The 26681-nt window shown below is 34.2% G+C and overlaps 2 protein-coding genes and 1 long non-coding RNA gene across 3 annotated transcripts; all 3 read right to left on the bottom strand.

The window, feature by feature from the left end:
* Window positions 1-4204: 4204 nt before the first annotated feature.
* On the bottom strand, window positions 4205-9510 carry LOC140139328 (uncharacterized). Its single transcript, XM_072161109.1, has 7 exons — window positions 9432-9510; window positions 8932-9054; window positions 8475-8597; window positions 8036-8161; window positions 5676-5846; window positions 5042-5187; window positions 4205-4515 (listed from the first exon to the last, which is right to left on the bottom strand). Exons 1-7 carry the CDS (start codon window positions 9508-9510, stop codon window positions 4366-4368), a joined length of 918 nt encoding a protein of 305 aa, XP_072017210.1. The 3' UTR covers window positions 4205-4365.
* A 337-nt stretch (window positions 9511-9847) lies between these two features.
* On the bottom strand, window positions 9848-11317 carry LOC140138940 (uncharacterized). The gene is made up of 3 exons (XR_011857082.1): window positions 11197-11317; window positions 10716-10838; window positions 9848-9951 (listed from the first exon to the last, which is right to left on the bottom strand). It is a non-coding gene; the product is annotated as an uncharacterized lncRNA (long non-coding RNA).
* Window positions 11318-11723: 406 nt separating this feature from the next.
* On the bottom strand, window positions 11724-25397 carry LOC140139327 (uncharacterized). The gene is made up of 5 exons (XM_072161108.1): window positions 25345-25397; window positions 15578-15850; window positions 13027-13143; window positions 12560-12682; window positions 11724-11848 (listed from the first exon to the last, which is right to left on the bottom strand). Exons 1-5 carry the CDS (start codon window positions 25394-25396, stop codon window positions 11724-11726), a joined length of 690 nt encoding a protein of 229 aa, XP_072017209.1. The 5' UTR covers window position 25397.
* Window positions 25398-26681: the final 1284 nt, after the last annotated feature.

The raw sequence follows: 26681 nt of genomic DNA, 5'->3' as shown, positions 1-26681 counted from the left end.
TCACAAGTGAACATTGCTACAGTTAGTTACAGCAAGAGCAAAGATCAGCTCAATCCTTTACCCAACATTCCCCAATTAAACTTCTGTCGGATCGTTCGCAAAGACTTATCTTGGTATCCATACAAACTATAAGGCCGTCATGGACTTTGTTGAATGTTAATTTTTTTTTAAAAACCCAGAAGTTTCAACAATAAATCCTGTTATCACTTTGCTGATTTGTCGAAATTGAAATGGATGAAAATCAACCAGCCGTGTGCAGCTACAAAAATGGGTGGTTGTATTTAAATGAGTATAACTTTAGTTTGCTGTAAGCAATAGCAACAATTCTTTTTTTTTTATTTAAACGTGTAGAATTTGCTCTTTTCAGTGGTATTTTTATTTTTAGCAGATTCCTTACAGATCTCGAGTTACAGCCCCTCAAACATGAGTTAACTTCTTTTTGACTCAGCCTGTATGTTGCATTCAATAATATAATAAAGCCTACGTATACTTTACTTTTAATGCCACTAATTATATCAACTTTTTGTAACCATTTACTAGTATTTAGATGTAATAAATATCAGTATAATTTCGAGTTCAACTGAATGCGTACATCATGATTGATAATATATTTTTATTTATCAAACATCGACTATGGCATAATTTATATTTCAGTAAGTATAGGATAAATTATTTTGTCACAAAAATTATACCGAAGTACATACTAAAATTACTGCTATATCACAAATATAACAGTACTTCGGGTGCTAAGATCACGGTATTTATTTTGTATCGTGTGACATCATAAAGTTTCTTCTCATATTCTCTGGTTCATTACAGGGTTTGAGAAATAGATTTATGCACCAATTTGAAAAATGAAAAAATTATGGTGTTGCTGCAACCAAAACAGGTATAGGGGTCAGGACTGCAAATAATGTGCAAATCAGGAAGCTTCTAATTAGCATTTCGAGGGAAATATTCTGCTTCTCCAATATTAAAACAAAAATACTCATACAAACTTTCTGTAACACTAAAAAAGAAAACAAACATTCATAGAAGTTTTTACAATATTTTGTTTTATTTCATATTCTTTTTCATTTATGGTTTTCAGAAACAATTTCCATGCAGATGTGAGTGTTATTTTGTGACACGGAAATCTTTTTGTGTGACTTTATTCCTCTGCACATTATCTCTTGTGAACTTGTTTCTAAAAACTATATCATTATGTACATATTTACAAGACTTAGTATACTGCAATACATGTACGACTTCTAAGCATCTATAGCTATCTATCTTGCATTACTGATAATTTCTATTAAGATTTCTGGTGAATACATTGGATTAACATTAATAGATTGAACTTTGCCCTTTTCAAGTAAATAGTGATAATAGTAACGATAATGTGTTAAGTGCGTGGGGTTGTGGACAAACCTTACTGAGCAAAATCTATTTTTGCGTTACATTATTTTAATGTTGGTGTGTTCAAACAAAACAGTGCTTTACGTGTACTATTTTACCATTACCAAACAATGGTTGGGTGGTTTCATGGTTTTTGTAGAAGTAGGCCTAGAGTATTTGGCGAAATTGGGTTATTAAGGGGGTACTACACCCCTGGCCAATTTTGTGCCTATTTTTGCATTTTTCTCAAAAATTATAGCGCATTGGTGACAAGTAAGATATGCATATTATAAGGGCAAGAATTACAACTACTGCACTGAAAATTCAGCAACTCAAGGCAAGTAGTTATTGATTTATTGATCAAATATTGGTTTTCCCTCATTTTTGACTGTAACTCCACAACTGTTGTCTGTGCTGAAACAAAATTTCCAGTGTAGTAGTTGTAGTCCTTGCCCCTATAATATACATATCTTAATTGTCCCCAATGCGCTATAATTTCTAAGAAAAATGCAGTTAGGCACAAATTTGGGCAGGGGTGTAGTACCCCCTTAACAGGTTTGATGTTGCTAGGGGTCAGGAAATATGATGCCAAACTTTTTGTCAAATTTGGTATCATTATTGATTCGAAATGCAAAATGCAAACTCAATAATATTATCAATAATCATCAAGTACAAACTTCCTATGCCAAAACATTGCTAAAGATATGTCCAAGGTCCATACCAAATTCTTTTTTGATACCTTTCTCTATTTTTTGTTACAGTATTTTAAAAACTTTAAATGCTTATATCTCAAATGATCAAAATAATGTGGACTTAGGCACAGCTGCAGCTCAAGGTTTTATTTTCTGAATATAATTATACAAAGTTTAACCTATTTAAGGGGGCACGCAGGATCACTCAAAGTCGGAAATTTTAAACATTATTTTGTATTAAAAGTAATGATGATAGGTACATAAAAGTATACATTTTCAGAAAGGAAATAACACAAGGAATACAACTAGCACAACAGATTTCTGCAAAAAATTGATTTTCCACGCCATTTTTTTTCAGTCCGCCATAATGACTTACCCAAAATACCAAATGGATGAAAATTGCATTTTTGTGTTCTAAAGACACGCATCTAGAAAATGTTTTTCTTAAATTTTTGATTTTTTTCTTCGTTTAAAAAATATGGGTCAAAAAAGATCAAAATTTGACTTTTTTTTTCAATTTTGACCAAAATTTGAGATAATTTAAGGTATATTTTCAAAACGAAGAAAAAATTCAAAAATTTCTGAAAACACTTTCTAGATTTGTGTGTTTAGAACACAGATATGTCATTTTTTTAAATTTTGATATTTAGAGTAAGTTGTTATGGCGGACCGAAAAAAAATGGCATGGAAAATCAATTTTGTCGCTTTTCTCAAAAAGTGCTCATTTTTGCAGAAATCTGCTATCATTAATTTTAAAGATACAATACAAAACAACAATAATAATAATAATAATAATACATGCAATTTATTAAGCGCCTTATATTGCACGCAACCACAAGGCGCTTTACAAGATAAACAAAATACAACTCTAAAACTCTTAAATTAATCTACAACTCTAAAATTACAATAAATTATTTACCTAAAATTAACACTATTTAGCAAAATGTACAATGGTAAAATAACAAGGTAAAAAACATCAGTTCAAGCTCATGCCGTGCAGTTTGTCAGGAGAATCTTGGAAAAACGATCACAAAAAAACCGAGCAAGAACAAAAGAACAAAAAGGCAGCATGAAATTGCACATGACATTAATTGCACTCAGAAAACATATTGTTTTACTCCCACATCAACATGGACAAAAAACATCTGGAGCTAAACAAATATTGCTCAAAGGCCTAGTTACATAATCAATATAAAATACACCACAGAACAAACGGATCATATTAAAATTTAAGGAAACTTCGTTTTCCTGCTGAATTTATTCTCTAGAGGCTATATTTTCGTATCGGCATTTAGGATAATTCCAACTAAAGGTTAAACTAGAGCTGATAATAATATTATAAAATCGAGTATATATCTAATGCGGGCAGCTATTACAAAGCCACTCTGTGTAAGATAGCTGCATGAATAGCAAATGGGGCAGCCATTAGAAGGCCACTCAGTGAAAGTGACTGTGTGAATTGATTCTTTGGAACACACGCGAAATGAAAGTAACAACAGTAAAGTGGTTATCTAGGTCTAAAATAAATAATGGGCTTTTTAAAGCTTGTGCGGAACACACATTTTTATGTACAAGAGTATTCAAAGTAAACCAATCCGTGGTGGTGAGAAAATTCCACCTTCATATTTTTACCCCACAGATTGTTAACAATAGCTATTATACTGCCTTTCGTGGTCTAATGGAACCTACTAGTATCAGATGTCAGTAATATTACCGTCTTTGCCTAATCTTATTATAACGATAGCTATTATTTTGTCTTACGTGATCTAATGACATCTGCTAGTATCAGATGTCAGTAATATTACCGTCTTTACCTAATCTTATTATAACGATAGCTGTTATTTTGCATTAACGATGTCTACTGTCATCCAGTCTGCCGGTATATCAACTTTCCTGACAGTGTACACATAGTAGTAGTAGGCCTAGTAGTAGTAGTAGTAGTAGTAGTAGTAGTAGTAGTAGTAGTAGTAGTAGTAGTAGTAGTAGTAGTAGTAGTAGTAGTAGTAGTAGTAGTAGTAGGAGTGGTAGTAGTAGTAGTAGTAGTAGTAGTAGTAGTAGCAGTATCATTATTGGTATTTTCAGTACCAATTGATACACTTTACATATTTAACTAAGGCACAAAATTTTCCGCCATTTTTTGAAAAACAAAAATAAAATAAAAGAGGAGATGTCCAGATTTGTGTTCTAGCCAAAAAAGATCCATGATCTCACACCCACCACGAATATGTTGCCATCTACCGCATTTTTATTTACATTTGTAGAAATCCGCCTCTTTCTGTCGCATTGAGTCACATATCTAGCCTTGTTTGCAACCTAATATTTCGAATCTCAGCATGTAATAGTAGTTATGTTTGGTTAGACAATTGATGCGTACAATACTGGCATATACTGGTTCAGAAAATATCGTGGTCACCTCGGTGTCCCTGTCAACGTTGCCTGGAAATATCTGTAGGAGAGAGAATGTTATGAGTCAGTAACAAAAATGAAGTCTGCACAAAAAGTAACGCAGCTGTTATAAATACGCCTATAGCGTCAGAACTATTATTGTTTCCACAATATTTCTACATAGAGAGAATGAGGATTTATTTACGCGCATTTTGATACCCCATTTGTCAAATGTTGTTCAATATTAACAACACAGTAGTGTTTGAAAAGAAAAATACCCGAATTTAAAAGTTGCAGTTTACAGCGATCAATGGTAATTAGCATTGTGGCACGTAAACCCTCCATTATCTTCTCGCTGTCACTACAAATAGGCGCAACAGTTAAATTCGGGTATGTTTCTTTTTAAAAAAATTGAACGAAATTGGACAAATTTTGTATCAAAATGCGCGTAAATATTGTTAATACAATTATTAGTTCTTACGCTATAGGCATATTTATAACAGCTGCGTTACTTTTTGTTCAGTCTTTACTTCACAACGATTGGATGTTCTGCATGTACATGAGCTTAATAGACAATGTTTACTTACAATCGCGATTCCATTTTGATCTTCAACAAACATCTCGTTGGCACCAGTAGTCCGGAATGTTGACACTGAGAATGATGTCACATAGTCAGGGTAATTAGGTTTACCATCACCCTGTGTTATAACACCTGATACATAGGTCTGGTAACCTAACAATAAAAGACATTTGATTAGCTATTGGTCTACGGTTTCCTATTATTTTTTGCTTGTAACTCTCAAGAATAGCACATCGCAGCTATATAGGTTAAACTATATGTTCCTTAATCCTTATAACAAGTGTGCCTTTGAACACTTTTGAACATTTTGGTAACTTTGAGTGAAGTCTTATACGGTAAAATGTGTATTTTATTTGGGGGCACACGGATAGCATCATGCGTTTTGAGCAAGGTTAGTTTGGTTAAGTACATACACTTAGGATACAAAGGGTCCTAGTGCGCCCTCTATATTCCTAAAATTATCGTTTCACGTTTGAGACAGTTATTTCATGATTAGTAGGCCTGATGATTTGAAACATTTATACGTGTTCTCATTTTTGTTCTCATTTTTTTCATTTATTTATAGGTAGTCTATGAATATGATGGTTAAAATAAATTTGGTTATAAAATGGTACCAATTCTACATTGTGCAGTGTGGTTACCTATATCAGCTTGTATCCAAATTGGTCCTGTCTGACCGTTAGCCGCTACCCAAGCACTGGGTCCATTCAGCCTTCCCTTTGAGGCTACGTAGGTAGAGCTTAACTCTGATGACGCTTGGATATTCTCATCAGGTATGGTGTTATTTGTCATTCCCAGATAATCGATGCAAACTGCAATATTGAAATAGAAACATTTTGTACAATTAAGTTAAAAAGGCCAACCCGAGGACCAACTGATATATGATGGAATCTACAAGGAGGCAAGGAGGCTATCAGATGAAAGCCCAGAACAAAAACACACAGCGTCTGTCATAACATTAACCAAATTCAACAATGAAACCAAGATGTCAATTGACTCAATTCCAACAATATTTCCTTATCGTATAAATATTGCCATTATATTCAAATTATTACACATTTTGATAGAATTTCAATTTCAAAAGAAAATATTCAGTTTTGATATTACACCATTAGTTTTCAATAATTCTTGCGGAATGATAGATCTCATGCACTTGGTCATGACTACACTTAGCTCTATCCGAACAGAGGGCAAGGAATTTGGCACCCAGGGCAACTTAAATAGGCACACAAAAAAAAACCGAAACCGTACGACTGCGACAAACTACAAGGTTGCCACGGATACTACCAAATTACAAGAATTAATCCTATATTGAGACAAAGGCTAGAGATATCTGATGATGCTTGCATATTCTCAACAGGTATGTCACCATTTTCAATTCCCAGATAATCGATGCAAACCAGAATATTGAAATAGAAACATTTTGTAAAAGAAAAACTTGGATGAATAATCTAACGGACCTGGAGTGAAAGACAATATTAAGTCAAGTCCAACCCGTTGAAACTGGCAAATTTGGACAATTTTCATCTAGAAACACTTGATCCAAGATTTAGCACCTTCATGAAAGATGGTTCGTCATATCAGATGCCTGGACCAAATTGGAAATGATCTATCCAACCTTCATCCCCGAAGGTCGGGTTGGTTCAAAACAGCCTTAAAACATTCAATAGAAAATATTGACAATAGAAGTAACTTTTGAAACGTCTTGTTCAGATGTCAATGTCTTTTTTTTTAATTTAAAAATCACCTCAACTACAAACAATTGTCAAATTATGAGTACAATATTTGTATTTTATACTATTTTCGCCCATGATCGGGATGAATTTTGGTGGAAAACGGGCTCCTTGTCCCTTTTCTTTTCCTTTGCCTTCCCGATTTTCTTTCATTTTTTGTCTTAGGGACACTTTTCTCTTTCATTTTTTTATCAGGGGCACTCTGATAAATTTATCAGGGGCACTCTGATAAACTCTGATCAGGGGCACTCTGGTAAATTTTGAATCGTCTTGTTCACGTTCACTATAGACATACATGTTACATTATGAGTATATCCCCTTTCTTTTCTATTTCAAACTTGTTAAACCTGCCAAGCATCACAGCCTATATTAACCAACGGCATTTTACATTCCTCCCAATCTTTCCTATTTCAAACTTGATTGTATCCCTCCCAACAGTTTCCATTCCACCACAAGTGACGGTATGCAAAGCAAAGCGTAAAGAGAACTGTTTAGGACAATAACATTACAATGGTTACCGTTACTTAAAATATGACACGATTAAAGTTCAATAAAATATTGTATAAATTGTCTAAGCATTGGTCACATTACAACTATTGCTACTCGAACGAATTTGCTTTGAAAGTAAACTATAAAGCAATTATAATAGAAAATTTCGATAAAAATGCACCATTGCGATTTCACAAATATCATGTTTTGACACAAATATCATGTTTTGAAAACTTAGAGCAATCATAGTAGAATCTTTTTGGAAATCCATTTCCAAAAAAAGTAGTTTAACTCTAACTGAAGTCTGCACAAAAAGTAACTCAGCTGTTATAAATACGCTTATAGATTCAGAACTAATAATTGTTTTCACAATATTTCAACATAAAAAGAAGGATGATTTATCTACGCGCATTTTGATACCCCATTTCTCCAATTGTGTTCAATATTGACAATACAGCAGTGTTTTGAAAGAAAAATACCCCCAATTTAAAAGTTGCAGTTATTTGCATTGATTTGAAGTAAGCGCTTGACGTGTTTACAGTGCTGGCATTATAACCATTGATCGCTGTAAACTGCCACTTTTAAATTCGGGTATTTTTTTGTAAAAGCACTACTGTGTTGTTAATATTGAACGACATTTGACGAATGGGGTATCAAAATGCGTGTAAATAAATCATCCTTCTTGTTATGTTGAAATATTGTGAAAACAATTATTAGTTCTGAATCTATAGGCGTATTTATAACAGCTGAGTTGCTTTTTGTGCAGACTTTAGACTAACCTGTGCATGTTGTTCCATTCCAACTGTAACCGGCAGTTATACATGCACATGTGAAGGAACCAACGGTATTGGTGCAAGTAGCAGTTGCGTCACAGTTATCAGTACTCGAAGTACACTCATTAATATCTGTAGAAAATTGTATTAAATAAGTCGTCACATTTATGAAGCACAGATTTTGAGATATGATCAAAAGAAAAGTGAAAATATGTCATATATTCTGAAACATATTATAAATCTCAATAACGCTTGAATAAACTGTCTTTGTATGATAACATAATGTATCATTTTCGAATGATCACATCATTTGTTTTGAAAACTTAGAGCAGTCACAGTAGAATTTTCGATAGGCATGATAGGCATGTTCCAAAAAAGTAGTTTGACTCGCGTATAGGTGACAATTATTCGAAGTAAATATATAAAATGAACATATATAACCAACCTGTGCAAGTTACTCCATCTCCACTGTAACCGGCATTACATTCACATATGAAGGAACCAACGGTATTGGTGCAACCAGCATTTGCGTCACAGTTATCAGAACTTATAACACACTCATCAATATCTGTACAAAAATATATGAAATAAGTCATTAATTAATAGGTAAAACACAGCTTTCAAGGTGTAATCAAAAGAAAAGTAAACCTGATACTTGTACTCTGCAAAACTCAATAACGCTTGAATACATCTAAATTAGCTTTCCTTGTCAACATAATGTATTAAGTTTGATTGAACACTTCACAAATATTGGTACTGAAATAAATTTATTTTGAAAATTTAGGACAACCATAGTTAAATATTTCGATAAAATGCCCTATTTCCAAAAAAGTTGTTAGACTCGTTTAAGTGACAATTATTTGAAATGAATAGAATAGTAATATGACACAAAATAGACTAACCTGTGCATGTTACTCCATCTCCACTGTAACCGACATTACATGCACATGTGAAGGAACCATCAGTATTAGTACAAGCAGCATTTGCGTCACAGTTATCAGTACTTAAAGCACATTCATCAACATCTGTATAAAATGTATGAAATGTTATAAATTAATAGGTAAAACGCAGATTTTAATGTGTACTCTGCAACGTGATACAATTAAAACTCAATAACGTTTGAAGCTTTGCTTGCCGACTTAATTTATTATGTTTGACTGATCACTTCACAAATATTGGTACTGAAATGAATTTGTTTCGAAAACGTAGAGCAATCATCGTTGAAAACTAACGTCAGGAATGCACAATTTCCAAAAAGTAGTTTGACTATTATAAAAGTGACAATTATTTGAAATAAATAGAATGGTTGAATGACACAAAATAGACTAACCTGTGCATGGTACTCCATCTCCATTGTAGCCGGCATTACATGCACATGTGAAGGAACCAACGGTATTGTTACAAGCAGCATTTGGGTCACAGTTCTCAGGACTTACAGCACACTCGTCAATATCTGTACAAAAATGTACGAAATAAGTCATATGTTATTATGTGAAACACAGATTTGATCAAACGAAAAGTAAACCTGATAGTTGTACTCTGCAACATGATACAATTAAAACTCGATAACGCTTGAATACATTTAAACTGGCTTTCCTTGTCAAGGTAATGTATCAAGTTTGACTTATCACTTCACAAATATTGGTACTGAAATAAATTTGGTTTGAAAACTTAAAGCAATCATAGTTGAAAATGAACGACAGGGATGCACAATTTCCAAAAAGTAGTTTGACTATTATAAAAGTGACAATTGTTTGAAATAAATAGAATCATGGTTGAATGACACAAAATAGACTAACCTGTGCATGTTACTCCATCTCCATTGTAACCATCATTACATGCACATGTGAAGGAACCAACGGTATTGGTACAAGTAGCAATTGCGTCACAGTTATCAGTATTCAAAGCACACTCATTAATATCTGTACAAATAATGTAAAAATATGTCATAATTTTTAGGCAAAACACAGATTTTAAGGTTTGATCAAAAGAAAAGTAAACCCGATACTTGTACTCTGCAACATGATACAAGTAATACTCAATAACACTTGAATACATTTAAATTGGCTTTCCTTGTCAACATAAAGTATCATGTTTGATTGAAAACATTACATATATTAGTACTGAAAAGGGCGATTATAGTGAAATATTTCGATAGAAATGCACCGTTTCCAAAAAAAAGTTGTTTGGCTCGTTTATTAGTGACAATTATTTTAAATGAAAAGAATGGTAATATGTTATACAAATATTGAATGTTTAAGAGTACAATGGTAAGAATATTTTCATGATGTGAAATATGGACTGTTCTATTCAACGACGGTTTTGCCGAGTTGAATGGAACAATTAATAATGCCTCGTTCAATCGATGTATTCCTGTACCCTTGCTTGTATCTCTGAACACATCCAACCGTTTCCATTCCACCACAAGTGGCTGTTTGCAAAATATGCAAAAAGTAAAAGAGAACTGTTTTGGACAATGACATTTTAATGGTCACTGCACTTTTAATGTATGATACGATTAAAGTTCAGTAACCCTGGTATAATCGTCTAATGTATCATTTTTGATTTGATTAAAACGAATTTGCCGACAGGAATGCACCATTTCCGAAAAGTAGTTTGAGTAGCGTATAGGTGACACAAATATTTGAAATAAATTGAATAATGATATGACACAAAACAGACTAACCTGCGCATGTCACTCCATCTCCAATGTAACCATCATTACATGCACATGTGAAGGAACCAACGGTATTAGTGCAGACAGCATTTGCGTCACAGTTTTCAGGACTTACAGCACACTCATCAATTTCTGTACAAAAAATGTATGAAATAAGTCATAAATTATTAGGTAAAACACATATTTTGAGTTATAATCAAAAGAAAATTTAAACTGTTTCTTGCAATTTGAAACATTACACAGTTAAAACTCAATAATGCTTGAATAAATTGGCTTTGCTTCGCAACATAATGTATCATTTTTGTTTGATCACATCTCAAATATATTGTTACTGAAACAAATTCGTTTTGAAAACTTAAAGCAATCGTAGCTGAAAATATCGATAGAAATGCGCCATTTCCAAAAATTGTTTTGACTTTCGTATAGGTGACAATGATTTGAAACAAATATATAATATATAGCGTTATGATATGGCACAAAATAGACTAACCTGTGCAAGTTACTCCATCTCCACTGTAACCGACATTACATGCACATGTGAAGGAACCAACGGTATTGGTACAAGTAGCAATTGCGTCACAGTTATCAGTATTCAAAGCACACTCATTAATATCTGTACAAATAATGTAAAAATATGTCATAATTTTTAGGCAAAACACAGATTTTAAGGTTTGATCAAAAGAAAAGTAAACCCGATACTTGTACTCTGCAACATGATACAAGTAATACTCAATGATGCTTGAATACATTTAAATTGGCTTTCCTTGTAAATATAATGTATCATGTTTGATTGAAAACATTACATATATTAGTACTGAAATGAATTTATTTCGAAAAGTTAGGGCGATTATAGTGAAACATTTCGATAGAAATGCACCGTTTCCAAAAAAAAGTTGTTTGGCTCGTTTATTAGTGACAATTATTTTAAATGAAAAGAATGGTAATATGGTATACAAATATTGAATGTTTAAGAGTACAATGGTAAGAATATTTTCATGATGTGAAATATGGACTGTTCTATTCAACGACGGTTTTGCCGAGTTGAATGGAACAATTAATAATGCCTCGTTCAATCGATGTATTCCTGTACCCTTGCTTGTATCTCTGAACACTCCCAACCGTTTCCATTCCACCACAAGTGGCTGTTTGCAAAATATGCAAAAAGTAAAAGAGAACTGTTTTGGACAATAACATTTTAATGGTCACTGCACTTTTAATGTATGATACGATTAAAGTTCAGTAACCCTGGTATAATCGTCTAATGTATCATTTTTGATTTGATTAAAACGAATTTGCCGACAGGAATGCACCATTTCCGAAAAGTAGTTTGAGTAGCGTATAGGTGACACAAATATTTGAAATAAATTGAATAATGATATGACACAAAACAGACTAACCTGCGCATGTCACTCCATCTCCAATGTAACCATCATTACATGCACATGTGAAGGAACCAACGGTATTAGTGCAGACAGCATTTGCGTCACAGTTTTCAGGACTTACAGCACACTCATCAATTTCTGTACAAAACAATGTGAAATTTAGGTAAAACACATATTTTGAGTTATAATCAAAAGAAACGTTAAACTGTTTCTTGCAATTTGAAACATTACTCAGTTAAAACTCAATAATGCTTGAATAAATTGACTTTGCTTCGCAACATTATGTATCATTTTTGTTTGATCACATCTCAAATATATTGGTACTGAAACAAATTCGTTTTGAAAACTTAAAGCAATCGTAGCTGAAAATATCGATAGAGATGCGCCATTTCAAAAAATTGTTTTGACTCTCGTATAGGTGACAATGATTTGAAACAAGTAGCGTTATGATATGGCACAATATAGACTAACCTGTGCATCTTACTCCATCGCCCTTGTAACCGCCATTACATGCACATGTGAAGGAACCAACGGTATTGGCGCATACAGCATTTGCGTCACACTTCTCAGGACTTAAAACACACTCATCAATATCTATACAAAAATGTATGAAATAAGTCATAAATTGTTTAGGCAAAACACATATTTTGAGTTTTGATCAAAAGAAAAGTTAAACTGTTTCTTGACATTTGAAACATGACCCAGTTAAACTAAATTGGCTTTGCTTTGCAACATACATTTTACATAATGAATCATTTTTGATTGATCATGTCACAAATATTGGTACTGAAACAAATTCGTTTTGAAAACTTAAAAGCAATCGTAGCTGAAAATATCGAAAGGATTGCGCCGTTTCTAAAAGTTGTTTTGACTCGCGTACAGGTGATGACAATGATTTGAAATAAATAGTGTTTTGAGATGGTACATAATAGACTAACCTGTGCATGTTACTCCATCGCCCTTGTAACCGGCATTACATGCACATGTGAAGGAACCAACGGGGATGTTGGTGCAAGCAGCGTTTATATCACAGTTATCAGTACCCAAAGTACATCCTGTATGAAATAAGAAACATTTTCGAAATGGACCATTAAAAGTCAAGTGACACAATATGTTATATGGAACAAATTACATCCAAACACAACTGCAAGAAGCTCATGGTGGCGCTATGCTGAGACAAATATGTGATGCGATCAAGCAAAATCAGTCGGAACTCGGAAATATTGATTTTGAGATATAGCCAAACAAAGGAAATATTTCCTTTTGTTTCCTCTTGTTTTGAGGAAAACAATGGAGTTTTCTGCAAAATCCAGCTTTGTAAATGCTTTTTACTATCCTGTAAGAAACCGAAACTTTATTATTGCCGAGTTCCGACTGATTTTGCTTGATCGCATCACATATCTAAAGAGATAGGAAGCACCCATTCAATCGCCTTGGGTGAATTGAACCAGAGAATGAGAATAGATTATCATCTTCTCTGATCGAAAGCACCTTCCTTGGTATTGATATGCAAATACGACTGGCTGTATCTATTGCGCAAGCATTCAGTCCAGATTAGCGATATTTGGGTTGTGCGGTATGCTATGTCTAAATAACCGAAAAAAAATTTGGTGTTGGATGGCCCATTAAAGCTTTGAAAGTCGCCAACAAGATATAAACCCCATTATCATATAAATACTACCCTGTTTACTTTTTAAAGCAAAATGAAAATAGATTTTAATGTGCTTAGTTCGATTACTACCCAGCAAACACAATCAAAAAACATTTTGTACCCAACATGTTTGCCAATTAATCTTTTACTATAGCATTTCGAATTTTTGTTTAAAATGTTGTTTTCATGACTTTTATATAACTCGACATTGATAGGTTATCAAAATGTTGTAACTAAAAGAAAAAACCCATACGTTATCATGTTTTAAAAAACATGTTGGTGTTCGCTGGGAAGTACCCAGCAAACACAAAAACGTTTTAAAAACATTTTAAATAAGTTGTATTTTGGCTTTTGACACACTACAACAATATTTTGAAATGTTTTCAAAAAATGTTATTATAAACTATTTTTGCAAACATTTTTGCCAAATATTGTTCCAATACTTAAATAACATTATGTTAAAATATTTGAATCCAGCAAACACGGAAATGTTCTTAAAATGTTTTTTCCAAAGCATTTTAATAACATTTAAATGTCGGGTTATATAAAGGTCATGAAAACGTTTTTAAAACGTTATTGAAAATATATTTGGGCAAACATTTTTCGCAAAATATTTTTCAACCCCAAAATAACATTCTTTGTTTAGAATGTTTTGTATCAAGTTTTCAAGAATGTTTTTGGAATGTTATTAAAACGTTTTTATACCCTTTATATAACCCGACATTAAAACGTTTTCTGTAAAACATTTTTGTTTGCTGAGCAGTAGATTATCAAAAAATGTTATTTAAGGTTATGAAAACGTTTTATACTCTTAATATACTCTTTATATAACCCGACATTTAAACGTTTTCTGACAACCTTTTATAACCTTTTGCGAATGATGTCGAAAACGTTTTGTGTTTGCTGGGTATCCATAAAACAAACACCCGGACAGCAATACTGATAATTAAACGACGATACATGGACTGCTATTGCCCGTCCAAAACAGACCATTCATACCGCATTATGTCGTAAGACGACACGATCTTGCCTAAAACTCCTCTTCGCAAGGTGTTTTTTGGACGGCATTCTACACACAAAAATGAATAGGAAATCTGTCCGTTCGAATTTGCGTCGAAAAATGTCTAAATCTATTAACTTCTATTGTTTTTTGTCTCACTCACCCGGATGCAAATGTGGATTAATTATACTTATTTAAACTGTTCATCAAACAAAAGGCGTTCTTTTCTATTAATCATTGCACGGTAATCTATATTGATGCATAATAAAAAAAAAATACATACTTATGATGTGGACTATGGTGCGGGTGAAGATTAAAGAGACTAAAGAGAAAAATAAAGAGAGTTGGCAAGAGAACGATACTTCAGGCGTGGCACGAAAGATAGTACCCATTATGATGGGGAATTATTCGTTATGAATTCGGCAGACGGCCGAATCCAGATTCTGCTTTTGGTAAATTCATTTTACGCATGCATTATTTTTTAATTAGAGAACAAGGGATCAATGCTTTACCTATAGAGGGCAGCATATCGATTTTTTTAACGGTTATCGTCGTTGACCACTCTGCGATGCACCGTTAGCTAACCCTGTATGTCGCCCTCTTTTGATTACTTATTATGCTGTTATCATCTGATCTCCGTTAAAAAATTGATATGCTGCCCTCTATTATGTACAGCATTGATCCATTGTTCTCTAATTCAAATGTAATGCATGCGTAAAATGAATTTACTAAAATGCCGAATTCATAACGATATAGATTATAGTCTTATTTTCATCTATATTTTGCCGCTTTATTAAGATTTTATTTTTTACATTTTTGAGTATACGAAGCTTCTTACTACAATATGTAGTGCGATCCAAGAGATCATCAAGTATATCTTTTTCCCAGTTATGACGCATGGTGAGTGGACGTGGGTCATCGACAAACCACAATTCGCCTTCTTCGTAATGGACATCCTTTCTTCGACATGTTTTGCCACGTATCGGTGCAACCACGCCTTGACAGAGACATATTTCTGCAAATGGTAGAGACCATCTTAAGGCACCGCCTCTTGAAGGATCCGGTCTTTTTTCCAGAACGCAAAGGTGGCTCTGCACTACACCCAGATGAGCTGTAGATGAAGCAAATGTTAATTCCAGTGGCGTAGATTTCTTTTTGACATTGGGGGTGGGGTGTGTGTGGAAATTTCTTGAAGTATAGTAAATCCAGCACCTTTTGGCAACATAATAAGTTTGTGGTACAAATGCGAAACTAATGAAATGCGATTTAAAAAAAGTGGAATAAATGCGCGCTAAGTGCGCGAAAATTTGCTCTTTTGGGACTAAAATTGTCACATATGAGGTTCATTTGGTCAGAAACCCAATGGGGGTGATTGTATGGGCCATCCCCCTGGCAAAATATTTGGGGGGTATCCCCCCTCCCCGGATCTACGCCTATGGTTAATTTGAACCAAAAAACTGCATACCATATTAAATACATCACACAATATTGCAAAATTATGTTTAGCAGTTTTATCGGCAATATTTATTGTAAAGCACTTAAATTTGTAAGGAAAATATAATGCAAATCGAAGTAAACATTGTATGTTTTAAAAAAGGAAGTGTATGAAAGGAAACTTAAATCCTAATCGCGTTTTGTCTGGGATATTCATTCATATTCATATTCAATTTATTTATTGTGTGTTCATTTTTAACATATTTAAAACTGTTGTGATTCATGGAGTTGCCGAGCCAAGGGAGAGAAGAACAAGGGTGGACAGCTGCCGCCCCATCCCATGGAACATCCCTTGCACCACCTATCCTCCTGTGGGATGCTAGCTGTCAGATTTTGTAAATATTTTGAGCATTTTGCATTTGTTGAAAATTGTTGACTATATTTGAGTGTATACTTTCAGTCATCTGGGAAATGTTCAAATTGTATAACATTGAATCTTGTCAACCAGAAAAACTCACTTTGGTTAGATGGAATCACCGACGTTGCGACCAAAACCTTTGGCCTTCAGCTGGATGGATGATCTAGGGTCACCCTAGGTCAATCGATGAGGAAGTTGCTTGATGACCCGATCCCAACCGTGTGACAGATTCACTCTAACGCCCCGCTCCTGTTAAGAGACGATTGTTCGCCTCGTACCCACACTGCTTCTTTGACCCCCCGTTCAAACCAACGAGGTTCACGATCCAAGATGACAACGTCGTCAATATCAAAACTGTGACCGCTGCTCTCAAGATGTTTGTAGACCGCCGAATCGTTGCCACTTGAACTGGCGCGTCTATGTTGGGACATGCGACTCTGCAGGGGTTGGTCGGTTTCTCCCATGAAAAGTTCTTGACACTCCTGATCGTCAGAGCACTTAACATCGTAAACTACACCGCTAATGCGACCCTTTGGCTGCATGTCCTTGGCAAAGACATATTACTGGCCGCAACGTCGGTGATTCCATCTAACCAAAGTGAGTTTTTCTGGTTTTCAAGATTCAATTTTATACAATTTTATATTCGACCATATTCGTCAAATTTGGCACCACTCTAAACGTCACCTTCTCTTCTCACCATCCCTCACACTTTCTCGTGCGTTTCCTGTTGCGAAAGACATAGCGTTGTATGTTTTCGGCAGCAGTGTTCGGTTCTGAGCTGAGATTCCCCCTCAACTGATTTGTCACTACAGAAAACAGGCAATTTTGCCGTAGCGAAAGCAATGACGAAAAAGTGTCGCAACGTCAAACTTAAAACTATGGACTTAAGGCCAAGTTCGACATCTTACGGCTGTGTTTTCCGCGGTGACAATAATTGATTTGATGTGGTGGTTTCCACACAAAGCTAATCACTTGAGCAGAAAACTACAGCCATGAACTACAAATCGAATAAAACACCCAGGAAAACATACGGTGGTCCACTCATATATTGTAGAGCTCGATGTTTGAAATCCATTAAATCCATTTTTTACGCTTTTCAAATCTTGTCATAATGGATGGACTGGCAAATATTTTGAGTAGTGGCCGCCGCATAGACGTATAGAATAAAAATCCTATCTTTTATTCTCTGTTTCTTATTCAGTTGGTGTGTCTTGTCAAGAATACACGCAATTTGATTGGTTTTCACCTAGTATTATGCTAGACTAATTCCAATCAGCCGTCTACACTTCGCATGTACTGTGTATGCTTCGTAGTGACGACTGATTATCTTCCAGTCCATATCATGACGGACTTCTGAAAAATATTCAATGCGACTTTGGTTGTGCGCCGTAGCGCGACTGACTAGCGGCGCCCGTGTACCGCGTCGCTGTACCGCGCCGCTGTGACAAGATCGCGCTCTGAACTTCTAAAAACAACAAACTCGGTCAAAAGGTCAATTTGGACACAACTGCGCATACTCTATGCCACAGGAATCCTGTTGCAAAATCCGTCACTTTTTTTCCACGTAGTTTTCTCAGTCGTCAATCCAGACGGTTGACGACTGAGGGCAGCAGTCTAGTATTATGCCACGATAGTGGATAGTGATATAAGATCACGCAACGTCGGCACACTTGTTGATCCCCAATAATCGCGCGATAATGCGTTCGCATAATACACGTGTGTGAACTAAGAACGCGGTTTAGATGTTCGTGATGGCTTCTTTCATTTGAAATAATGTCAGTTATAATCTGTTGGCATAATCATATCATTATTATATCGAGATACACTTCAAATGTCACTAGATTTTATCCTCTTTGCTGATGTCACAACTATTCTGTACTCGCATCCCAACATTAAAAAATCGAATCAATCGAATCAATCGAATCAATCTTATCAATCGAATCAATCTTATCAATCGAATCAATCTTATAAAAGAAATTAACAATTGGTTCAAAGCTAACAAATTATCAGTTAATGCTAGCAAAATGAACTATACGATTCGTGGAACACTACATATGGTATTAAATATTGATCGATCTGATATGAATGTAATTCTCGACAATACCTATTTGGAGAGAGTTAAACATCCCTAATTCCTAGGTGTGTTAATTGACGATTGCATGAAATAATCACATTGATTGTGTGTCCGAAACAATTGCTAGAAATATTGGTGTGATGAATAAACACTTTATTCCTAACCGTATATTATTCACTCTTTACTGTACCCTTATTTGGCCGTATTTGAACTATGGTATACTTATCTGGAGAAATACTTGTGAATTCTATTTGGACAAACTTGTCAAGCTTCAAAAGTGGGCAATAATGACAATTTCTAATAGTCACCACAGAAGTCATACTGTACCAATTTTTTCCAAATAAAATGGTATACTTTTGAATTGGGTGTTTTCATGTTTTCATCACTCCGTGGATGAGCTACCTTCCTCATTTAAATATTACTTTAAGAAACGGTCTGATATCCACAACTATTCGACAAGACACTGTAACAACTACAATCTAACCAAAAATAAGCAAACATTTTCGGATCATTCTATTCGTACTAGTGGTCCATATCTTTAGAATACACTAGAAAATTAACGTAAGCAATCTAAATAAGTTAACCATTCCGTAATCAATTTAAGCAAACGCTAATCTTTCGTTAGATTTTTTCTTATTTCCTTTTGAGCATTTAAAACAAAACTTAAACTATGGTTTATAAATTTCTTTGAGCTCCGTCTTGTCTTGTTCCGTAGTTGTTTTATCTGGCTTTGTTTTGGTTGGATGTGTTGCGGGTGTTTTACCATTGTGACAGACTTAGTGGCTAATTCTCCGTAGCGCCTGCTACAGCAGCTTAATTTTACCACGCGGACTTCTGCTGCTGTAGACGTCCAAAATCAAAACTGATCATTTGAGCGGACACAATGAACAATAGCGAATTGCTGCGGAGAATGGAAAACGCCACGTCTGGCACAAAAAGCGCCGCAAAAACGTCCCAAACGTCCCGCAAAACACTTAACCTCATTAGTGCCCCGACTGAAATGTGAATATTAGACGAACACAAATAATGCATTATTTTGGTTTCTTTCAGGACCTTCGCATTGTTAAGGGGTAACTAAGCAATATTACAGGGTGGTTCAAAAACAACTTTACCCATTGTCAAGGGTTGATTTTACAATGTCGAAAAGTCTGTGTCAAATACTATTACATATTCTGAAGGAACATCTTTCTTAGAATGTTTGGAGAAAAATGACTGGCACAGAATTTATTTAAAAAAATGTGACGCCAGTTTTAAGTCAGAGGATCAACATCAAGTTCGTCCACACGTAAGCCTACTGCTGGCTGCAGCGTCACATTTCTCGGATGTTTGTGAAACTGACGCAGTACGCACTAATTGCAGGCATGTTGGAACTTTCACATGAAATGAAGTCAAATTTACGTAGCTTTTTAAAAGTGCTGCAAGTAACTTAAAATCAAAGAAAACAGCTAAAAAGAGATGCAGCTAATGACAGGCCGCAGAAGAAAAGGAATTAGTTCCGTTATGCTAAGGATCTGGAATTAGCGTTTTGAGCGTTTCGACAGTTTTTTTTGTGAGACATGAGCACATCAGACATATCGAATTGCATTCTGAATACGAAGAATGTCTTTCTGATATCAAATAATTTTCATTTTTGAAATTCACGATATTATACAAATTTTATGACAAATTATTAAAATTTTATATTTGTCACATTTTGATATATAACAGTCCTCAAGTAAATTTTATATATCTAATGATATAAGTGTATGTAGCTGGGTGGAAAAGCCGATGATCAATTGAAAATTTTGACCTTTCATATTGAAGATATGGATTTTTTCCCCAAAAGACCTTCAATACGAAAGGTCAAAATTTTCAATTGATCGTCGCCTTTTTCATCCCACCTACATACACTTTAAGTATAAATCATCAGATTTATAAAGTTTACTTCGAGTACTGTTAAATATCAAAATATCAATTTTAATCATTTGCCATAAAATATGTATTACATTGCGAATTTCAAAAAATCAAAATTATTTGATATCAGAAGGACATTCTACGTATTCAGAATGCAATTCGATATGTCTGATGTGTTCTAATGTCACAATAAATACTGTCCAAACCTTCATACCCCATCCCTTAAATAATTTGATTTTATTAAATTTGCGATATAATACAAATTGTATGGCAAATTATAAGAAATACATTAAATTAAATTTTAACAATTTGCTATGACCTAGCCCTTAAACCTGGTGTAACGTTTTTAATTTAAATTGTTTTCAATCATAGTTTCACCAAATGCTCTCAGAATAATGTTCCTTCAGAATATGTAACATCAATTTCAAACAGACTTTTCAACTTTTTATAAATTAAATTTTTTTTTAATTGTTTAACATTGTACATTGTCTTTTATGCAGTAATGGAACACAACATGGACTTTCATTGGAACATTTCATATAAAATGACACATTTCACCAAATTGAATGAAAGATCAAAATCGAAGCAATTTGATGTAAATTGATTATTGGCACAAACAATCAAATGCAAAGAAATTAAAAATAGATATGTTTTAATAGCTTCGAACAAAGGCATATTGATCAGAGCACTTAGTCCTACTCAATTAATCTGCTAAAGCATGCGGAAAGCATTTCCACCCACCATGAAACAGGAAGTCATAATCATTCTGCCATGAATAAAATATGAATTGTAATAAAGCAATAAATGCATTGTAAGATATGCAAGATTAGATACCCTGTTGCTATAGTAATAAATGTATTTACGGAGGACACGGTGGCTCAGTGGTTACGGCCTTGGACTCATAACCTGAGAGCTTGCTCGACGTGCGTGGGTTCGAATCCCCGTCCCACCACCGTGTTGTGCCCTTGGGCAAGACGCTTTACCTCGCTTGCCTCACCCCACCCAGGTGCAATGGGAAGCTGTTAGGGTTAGTCACAGTCGTTGTACTGAAGAACTCTGCGCCATTTGTAGGCTGCAAACGTGGTTCCGGCATAATCTAATGACGGCGGAATAAATGTAAAGCGCTTTGAGGCTGTTTACGGCATAAAGCGCTATATAAATCTCTACATTTATTTATTTATTCAATAATCTCTTTTTGTTATTCCGGTTGTCATTGCCAACAGTCGTGTAATTATATTCGTCCATTGAAAAGTACACTTCCCTGTTAGATTGTGAGCACAAAGCGATCCTAATCACTTTAGAAACAAATGAAATATAATGCATTTGCGAGATACGCCCTCTATTGTGCAATAAATATACTGTCCGCGGTTGCTAGGTAAAATTGCATCTCATACACATACACACAAAAAATGGCAAAAACGTCTTCGGTTTGTCGATTGAATGCGTTTCAGACGTCCGCGGTTGCATAGTCCTAAACTGTGTCCACTTTTGGAGGCGAACATACGTAGGGGTATGGGTGTACTGGGGTGTCTGTGCAGAAAATGTTAAACTGTTGCAAATAAAATTGTTAGCCCTCGTCTTCTCTTGTCGATTTACATGAGTTTTAGCATAATTCTTTTTTAAATAACAAATTGTTCCTAAAACGCAAAATATGGGTCGGGTAAACTTGTAAAACAGTTTGTTTTTGTTCCCTAATGGATGTATTGTTAACAGAAAAAATGTGACTTGATGTAGCAAAACTAATGTCAGATTCATGCCGAAGTTGTAATATAAATATTATCATTATTTTAGTGCTTAATTGAATAGAAAATCGGCATTCATTCAATTAGCAGTCTGAGCAGTCGACTTTTTCCATTGTTATGTATAACGAATTGAATACATGAATTCAAAACCCACCCAAGTCCATGGGAAGTGATTTAGAAAAAAAAAAAAAACCTATGTATCATTTTAATTCCTTCAGTTAGATTTACCTGTTCAATATGGTAAGTTTTACGTGCAAATCAGTGGGTTAAACTGTATTAGGTATGACGATTAGCTTTTCATGGACTTTGTGGGGGTTCATTTTAAATGCTGGACTTGGATAGTTTTTTTAATCATATATAAAGACAACAATGTTGGAATGAGATTACCACTTGTAAGATGTAACAAAATAAAGTTGATAAGCATACTGCCTTGTAATATAAACCACACACCTTCCTTGATTAAACCCTTTTTTTTTTCAAAAGTCACTCTCCAGCAATGAATGTGTTACAAGAGAACTTTTATACACACTGGATTTCAATCCATGTGTTACAAGACTCAAATTCTGGACTTGGGTGGTTCTTTCATACATGCTATTTTTCACATGCTCAGTAGACACATAGGATGAATCTGAATTGTTCTTTCATACATATGACAGGCCTATAGCAACAATTTCCCATGCTTAACTCAATTTGACCAAAGTATGGACTTGGGTGGGTTTTGTATTCATATATTCAATTGTTTATGCCCAAATACAAAATAAATAGAAAATCAATTTATAAGATGTCGGTCTACATTGTTCAGTGTCGTTTTTTTTAAATTATTATTTTGCGTGTGATACCAGTATTGGTTATTTCTATCATAGTGTTTCAGTACCAATAGGGGAGGGGGTCCTGCATAATAAGAAATAATATTTAAAAAAATATATACGGAAATATATTTATCCGTATTAAAAATTAGCATTTTGTGCACACAAATAATAAGTAAGCAACAAATATTAAATAATTCTTACTTTCACCAGAAAGTATTGCCATATCACGCCAATCCTAAAAGAACTGCATTGGCTTCCTGTCACACAAAGAATTGTTTTTAAACTTATGTTGATTGTATATAAATGTATTAATGATATTGCTCCGTCATATTTATCTGAACTCCTTTCACATTATGTTCCCACCCGTACGCTTCGATCTGGAAAGCATGCAACTTCTTCAAGAAAGAAAATCCAACCGCACATGGGGTGACAGATCATTTGCAATCGCAGCTCCACGTCTATGGAATGAACTGCCTATTTATATTAGAACTGCTAAAAATGTTACTGTGTTTAAAAAGTTGTTAAAAACTCATCTTATGTCAGAGACATTCTGTAATTCTTAAGTTATGTTTCTTAATTTAGTTCCAGTTTTCTTTGTCTTGTTTGTTTTTGTTTTTTGTTTTAGTGCATTGAGCGCTCTTAATTGAGTGGATATGTGCCTTGTCGCTATTATTATTATTATTATTATTATTATTATTATTATTATTATTATTATTATTATTATTATTATTATTATTATACATAAGATTTATGCCAAGTTCACAGAGCTAAGCCTATTACACAAAAACCAAACTATAGACTAAACCGCACATCTATCCATTGATTCGTTGTGTGGTTTTGAAGTACAATTTCAATAATTGTATTACTTATGTGTCTCTTTTCGCCGTAAGATTCCTACTAAGCCTAAATTAATCATGGGGATTTTTGTTAGAGGCAGGTGGTTTTTTTTAACAAAAGTATAATTTCGTGCTAAGTTTAAACTTTTTAAATGTCAATGAGTTGCGGGGAAATTGCGTGGATATATAGCTATGTAGACCGTTACGCAACTAAACTGGTTTTCTTGAAACTAAATCGTTATTTACAGCTTTTCTGATAAATGAATCCTAATATCCAGAGTTGTACGTTTCCAATTTGACGTGAGTAATATATACAAAACACTCAAATATTAAAACAATACCTAAATTGTAAGAATCGCATTTGTTAACCCCAATACGATAGAGAGAGTGATTTGCTCAGCCAGAGGATCATAAAAATCAACAAAATTCAGATTTTGTTATTGTCATAGATGTGCTAACATAACCTGCTAGTGGTTAGGCCAAAAGCCGGGTAATAAAGACAAAATAAGACATTTATTTTACACGAATCTGTAATTTCTCTACTTAAGGTTATTAATTATTTTAAACTGTTGTGATTTGGTAGTTCACAACATCTTACGATTGGTAGTGAGCTTTGGCAAAAACTGCACTGCTCAATTCATAGCGAGCGTGTAGAAGAATTAAAATATCAGAGATATATTTTTATAGGTGCTGCGGTTCTTGAGTTACGTTGTAAAGGGGCTGAAACAACAACACTTTTGTAAAACGTACATAACTCATTAACAACAATAAATTAAGCAAGTTTGCAAAGTATACGATTTGTAGAATGAACTTTTGCAAAACATCAAGGTATTAATTTTCAATAATATATTGATCTGGATAATGAAAATCGATATTTAGGTTGCTTCGACCAACAATACCTCGTCTACCCTTAAGTAGAGAAATTAGATACATGTGTTTGAATCAGGCTTCAACTTTGTTAATACTGCTGCTTTCATTGGTTTTTGCTTAATTGTTCATTTCAAAAATACCAAATGACAATTGTAGTGACCTATCCTTCACATTTAGATAATTTATAAACACAAAAAGGCTTTTTATAACGTTTTATATGAAAAAAACTGCCACAACAATATTGTTAAAATGTTGTCAAATGTGTCTTTTAAGTTTCATATAGAAATAACATAATGTTCGAAAGTTTTATAGCAAGTGCTTATAAATGTTTGAATGTTATGAAAACTTTTTGTGCCCTTTATATACCCTTTTTATAACCCACACATTTAAACGTTTTCTGTAAAATCGTTTGTAGTTGATTGGATGGTACCGAACAGCATTTTATGACATTCTATCCGTCATCAACTATAACATTTTGGTTTCTTCATCTGTCTGAGAATTATAAAATGAACAAAGGATGTAAACTTACCTGCAACGATTATGGCCAACGTGAAAGAAATATCCAATGGCATTTTAATCATTTTGCAGTTGATGCACTTTACACAAAAATCAGCTTTTGATACAAATCTTTAGTATCTTTAACTCTCTATAAAGTTCGATTGATCACACTACGGCTGGATATAAAGCGGAGTATTCCTAGAAGTCATTCGGTTTCAGACACGGAGACACAAGTGATGTGGTGTGGACTTGGTATCTTCATCTGCAATCTTGGTGCCGAAATGTAACTAACATGACGACAAATTGAACCATTGCTACGTGGCACGTGTCTGTTTGATCACTCAGGGGGTGCTCACATTAACACACTCGTATATCGGGGATACCTCTGATCTGCTTCTAAGAAGGAAATGTGGCATTGCTAGGACAACAGTTTCATAAAATAACGTTGAGAAAAAACTACTGGATATGGGTGACATGAAGTGGTTTCAACCGAGCGGCTTACTCATCTAGAAGTACGCCTACCTCTTTGGGAAGTACCAGAATGCGAGAGGATAGGACTGCCCCCGGAAAGATTATAAATCGATATATATTTTGCAATATCGTTTGTAATGGAATGATCGTGCTTAATTATATTGCTAGAGCTGTAATAATGAAAATTACTTCCGAAAGTAATTGCTTTTACCTCAATGTAATTTATTATATTATATGGCATTGTACATTAAATATTTAATACAATATTAATCAGGAAATAAGCTGGTATTTGATGATTTCAATCAGGCTTATTTCCTGTTATATAAATATCCTCATCATCTGATTGTATTACTAAATAAGAAGGCATTTCAGAAATGTGTGAAAGGTGAAGCAACCACAAAACTTTTGACTACACACATTGATACCTCTTGTGACCAGCGGGTAAGCACGGGTTGGTTGTGATTTGTATCAGGTGTGTTGGTGTGGGTTTGCCAAGGTTTGGCTTTCATACATGGTTCTAATTATTAATAATAAAACAATAATTGATATAGCTAATATAATAAAAGGCTTTACATACAGGGTGTCCCAAAAAAAAAGAGGCCCCACATTGCGCCCTCTTTTTCTCCTATTTCTGAAAAGTTGATCAAATATATTTTGGTATGTAAAGAAACCTTAAATTGTTAGCTTTAATAAACCAAAACAATTCTTTCAATCGGCTCACAATTTTTGAAGATATGCCCTCTTTAAGAAATGTACCCGTTTTTCACTCTGTCCACGGATGAGGTTTTGATTTGATTTTGATTTGATTTATTGATAATCCAGGCAAACATACAAACAATAGCAGAAAAAAAGCCTTAAAACAATAAACACAAATACAATAGTCAACGGGGTCCCTGG

Source organism: Amphiura filiformis, chromosome 18 (genome assembly GCF_039555335.1).
Source record: "Amphiura filiformis chromosome 18, Afil_fr2py, whole genome shotgun sequence".
In the NCBI taxonomy this organism is placed as follows: Eukaryota; Metazoa; Echinodermata; class Ophiuroidea; order Amphilepidida; family Amphiuridae; genus Amphiura; species Amphiura filiformis.
The sequence above is the reverse complement of the archived record's forward strand: the minus strand, read 5'-3'. Positions and strand labels throughout refer to the sequence as shown.